This window comes from Vigna unguiculata, chromosome 6, assembly GCF_037176805.1.
Source record: "Vigna unguiculata cultivar grain cowpea cultivar isolate G323 ecotype 2 chromosome 6, ASM3717680v1, whole genome shotgun sequence".
NCBI lineage: Eukaryota > Viridiplantae > Streptophyta > Magnoliopsida > Fabales > Fabaceae > Vigna > Vigna unguiculata.
In genome coordinates, this window is record NC_140797.1 from 28,234,792 (window position 1) to 28,239,192 (window position 4,401).

General features: G+C 48.9%; 1 protein-coding gene and 1 pseudogene across 1 annotated transcript; both read left to right on the forward strand.

Moving 5' to 3' along the window:
- Positions 1–329: 329 nt before the first annotated feature.
- Positions 330–1,065, forward strand: LOC146885722 (glycosyltransferase family protein 64 C3 pseudogene; annotated as a pseudogene).
- Positions 1,066–1,786: 721 nt separating this feature from the next.
- On the forward strand, positions 1,787–3,604 carry LOC114188432 (uncharacterized). The gene is made up of 2 exons (XM_085675061.1): positions 1,787–2,643; positions 3,118–3,604. The coding sequence occupies exons 1-2, from the start codon at positions 1,787–1,789 to the stop codon at positions 3,602–3,604; spliced, it is 1,344 nt and encodes a 447-aa protein (XP_085531187.1).
- Positions 3,605–4,401: the final 797 nt, after the last annotated feature.

Here is a 4,401-nt window from a genome sequence, read left to right on the forward strand (position 1 = left end):
TTTTTGTTATTAGAGTCAAGTTTTAGGCCTCGGTTCTCCAAATACCCGAAGCCAAAGAGGGGTATAGGCCCCGGTTCGCTCAAAATCGGTGCCAAAGAGGGGTATAGGCCTCGGTCCAATAGGACTCGAAGCCAAAAAGTTGCTGGAAGTCAGGGGTATAGGCCTTAGTCCAAGGAGACCCGGTGCCAAAAGGGGGTCAATGGCTTCGGTTCCTCTAACAACCGAAGCCATACTCTTTATTTAGGGTTCAAAATTCTTCCGCCCCGCACCACCAGTGCCTCTCTCTCTCCGTGAGCACGATCCTTCCCCAAAATCTTCCACAGGCTGTGATGAATGGCTTCTCGGAGTCGCGCATCCCCCTCCTCCGTTCCCTGGCTGTGGCATACTCCCTCTCCCCCATTGTCTCCTCCGTGCTTGTCCTCTGGGGAAATCCCTCCACAGCGTCAACTGTTCTCAACCAACTTGCCCGCAACCTCTCCCTCTCCCCTTCCTCCACGCCCATCTCGCTTCTCCCCCAACCCTCCGCCAGCCTCAACAACCGCTTTCTCCCCCGTCCTAGCCACATCTCCACCGACGCCGTTTTGATCTGCGATGACGACGTCGAGGTGGACTCAAAGTCGTTGGAATTCGCATTTCGCGTGTGGGAGAAAAACCCTAACAGGCTAGTGGGACTCTTCGCGCAGTCCCATGACATCGATCTGAACCGGAGGGAGTGGGTCTACACGGTCCACAAAGTTCATGCTTCTGAGAGCCCATTACCTGTTCCTGTATACGTGCGTGGGTGGGGCTGGCATGGCGCGCGCGCGGGGGATCGTGGACGCGGTGCGGAACTGTGAGGATCGAAGGGGATTTCTGACCAGGTGGGTTTGCAGAGTACCTATGGCCTCGGTCCTAACTGACCCGAGGCAGAAAGCTTTGTATATGGCACCGGTTTCAAACCCGAGCCTTTTGGCCTTGCCCCAATATGCCTCGGTTCCAGACCCGAGGCAAAATGCGAAAAATAACCGGGCAGAAAGCCCTTACTGCACTGGTGTGATAGGATTTACCTTGAGAGTGGTTGGGTGAATACCCTTTGTGCCTAAAACTCTACAGAGTTTAGGAACCATCTCAAGTGCAAGTCACCAGGAGCTCCAATGCCACTTACATAATCCGGATATCGAGTCTAGAATGGTGTGTGTGTTATGGTTGGGATTAATTGGATGATTTTGATAGATTGTGTAATAAATCCTGTTTTCTGCCTTAGTATAAATTAAATTGCATGGTTTGCTCTTCGTTCAAGTTAGCTTACCCTTCTAGTTTCTATGGTGTGTTATGTGTGTCTTCTACATTTGCAATGATCATCCCTATTCAATGGCGTGAGCAGATAAAAGTGCAGGTGAGGATACACCTCTCCGGGACGTGAGATGATTATGTTAGACGTACCAGTTGTAGATGTAGCCTTTTCTTTTTGCTTAAGCTGATCGGGTGTTTTGTAACCCTTTAGAAATGTATGGGCTGTATATGTTGATCAGTGTATGTATGGTTATTTTTTAGGATGACTGTATTATATATTATATTGGCCTACGTCATCATCTGCTTCTGAATTATTAAAATTTAAATGTTTTGTTTAATAGTTTAAAAACTATGAAAACGGGATGTTACAATTTTGGTATCAGAGCAGTGATTCCTTTAGGATCTGTAGGTGTGACCTTGCTTAGTTTCTGTTGTGTGTTCCTCGTAACGTGTTTGGCATGGTTGTAGCACCTGTTGAATAATCTGATGGTTCCTTCTTTGTGTGATCAGAACTATGGCACCTAGACCTCCTCCACCTCCTGTTCCAAACCCAGATAATCCTCATTTGGTGGGAGTAATTGAGGCGATGATAGCAGCCATGCAACAGCAGAACGTTAACATGGTGAATCAACAGAATCTAGCCTTGCAACAGATGGAGTCTGCAAGACTAGCAGCAGAAGCGACTCAGCAGAGGCACTTGGAAGCCCTGCATCAGATAGGGGAAAACCGTTCAGCCGTTGGTTCTTCTCGAGCTTCACTACCACGAGTGCAAGAGTGGAGTTTGGAGGATTTTCTACAACACCATCCATCCCGCTTTGATGACAAAGTTAGCCCGAATGGAGCTGATCAGTGGATGCGGGACATGGAACGAATCTATGATGCTAAGAGGTGTCCTGCAGAGAACAGGCTGGCATACACTGAGTACCTTCTTGTTGGAGAGGTCGTGCATTGGTGGTCCATCATGAAGATGATGTTGGAGGACAACCATGAGACCATCACCTGGGAACTGTTTAAGAAGAAGTTCTATGCTGAGTTCTTCCCAGATAGTGTGAGGTATGCGAAGGAGGTTGAGTTCTTGCAGCTGATGCAAGGAGACATGTCAGTGTCGGAGTACGCTGAAAAGTTCAAACACTTGGGTAGATTCCACACCCTGAAGATGGCAGAAGACTGGCAGTGTAGAAAATTTGAGAATGGGTTGAGGGGTGACCTCAAGCTCATGGTGGCTCCGCTCTCTATCAAGGAATTCCCTACCTTGGTAAAGAAGGCAAGAGTGATGGAGAAGCTCAAGGCTGAAGTTGAAGCTCAGCAGAGGTCTCAACTGAAGGTGGGAGGGCCATCTGGGTCCACGAGCAAACATGACGACAGAAGGAAGTCATACTTTAGGCCTCAGCCCTAGGGGCCTAGGAGGTTCTCACATCAGCCCCAGAAGTGCCAGCCTTCTAGGCCACAGTGCTTCCACTATAGGGGGCCCCATCTGAGAAGTGCCTGCCCCCAGCTTTTTGATAGGAGGACATGCCATAGATGTGGCCAGGTGGGCCACTTCATCAGGGATTGCCCAGTTGACAGGAGCATAGTACCGAGGCCTTCACCACAGCCTTAGTCACAGCCGTCGAGGGGAGGTGCGAGACCATAGGCGGCGGGTCGGGTGTACGCTGTCACTGGTGCTGAGGCAGCTGGATCAGGTAACCTCATCATCGGGTCTTGTGTGATAGTTGGTAGGAGCTTGCATGTTCTGTTTGATTCGGGAGCGACACATTCTTTTGTGTCGGAATCTAGAGTGGTGGAGTTGGGTCTTCCGGTGAAAAAGCTCTAGTATGACCTGGTTGTGTCCACACTTGCTTCTAGGTTGGTCAGAACCTCGACCGTGTGTGCTAGGTGCAAGATCGAGGTTGAGGGGCACGAGTACAGGGTAAATCTCATCTGTTTACCCTTGGTGAGACTAGATGTCATCTTGGGGATGGATTGGCTATCTGCCAATCACATTCTCATTGACTGCAACGAAAGGAAAGTGTTGTTTCCTAGCTTAGAAGATGAAGACCTGTTGGTGTCCTCACAGCAGGTGGACAAGGCAATAAAGGAAGGGTCTCAATGCTTCTTGATTCTGACTCAGTTATTCGTGGAGACTGAGATTGGACCCTTGGAGGCGCCTGTAGTGGGGGATTTCTCAGATGTGTTTCCTGAGGATGTGCCTGGCCTACCCCCTACTAGGGAGATAGAGTTCTCCATTGACCTGGTGCCAGGAGCAGGGCCAGTGTCCATAGCACCCTACAAAATGGCTCCTGCTGAGCTAGTGGAGTTGAAGAAACAAATTGAAGAGCTGCTAGAAAAATAGTTTATCAGGCCGAGTGTATCACCTTGGGAGCGCCGGTGTTACTGGTTAAAAAGAAGGACGGTAGTTCCAGACTCTGTGTGGATTACAAGCAGCTGAATAAGCTAACCATCAAGAACAAGTACCATCTGCCAAGAATTGACGACTTGATGGATCAGTTGCACGGTGCTGCAGTGTTCTCCAAGTTTGATCTGAGATCAGGATACCATCAGATTCGAGTCAAGTCTGATGATGTGTAGAAGACCGCTTTCAGGTCCAACTACGGACACTACGAGTATGTGGTGATGCCGTTTGGTGTGACTAACGCCCCCGCTTTGTTCATGGACTACATGAACCGAATCTTCAGGCCATTCCTCGATAAGTTCGTGGTGGTTTTCATAGATGACATCTTGATTTACTCATGGACCCAGAAGAACATGCGGAACATCTGAAGATAGTTCTAGGCATACTGAGGGAGAAGCAGTTGTATGCGAAGCGGTCAAAATGTGAGTTTTGGATGACTTCAGTTCAGTTCTTGGGGCACATGATCTCGGCTCAGGGCATATCAGTGGATCCATCTAAAGTAGAAGTTGTGCTAAACTGGGAACGCCCTAAGTCAGTGACTGAAATAAGGAGTTTTGTGGGGCTGGCAGGTTACTATAGGAGATTCATTGAAGGATTCTCCAGGATAACAGCACCCTTGACCCAGTTAACCCGCAAAGATCAACCTTTTGCTTGGACCGGTCGGTGTGAAGAGAGCTTCCTAAAGCTAAAGCAAAAGTTGACTAACGCTCCAGTGTTGGTGATTCCTGATACCGGTA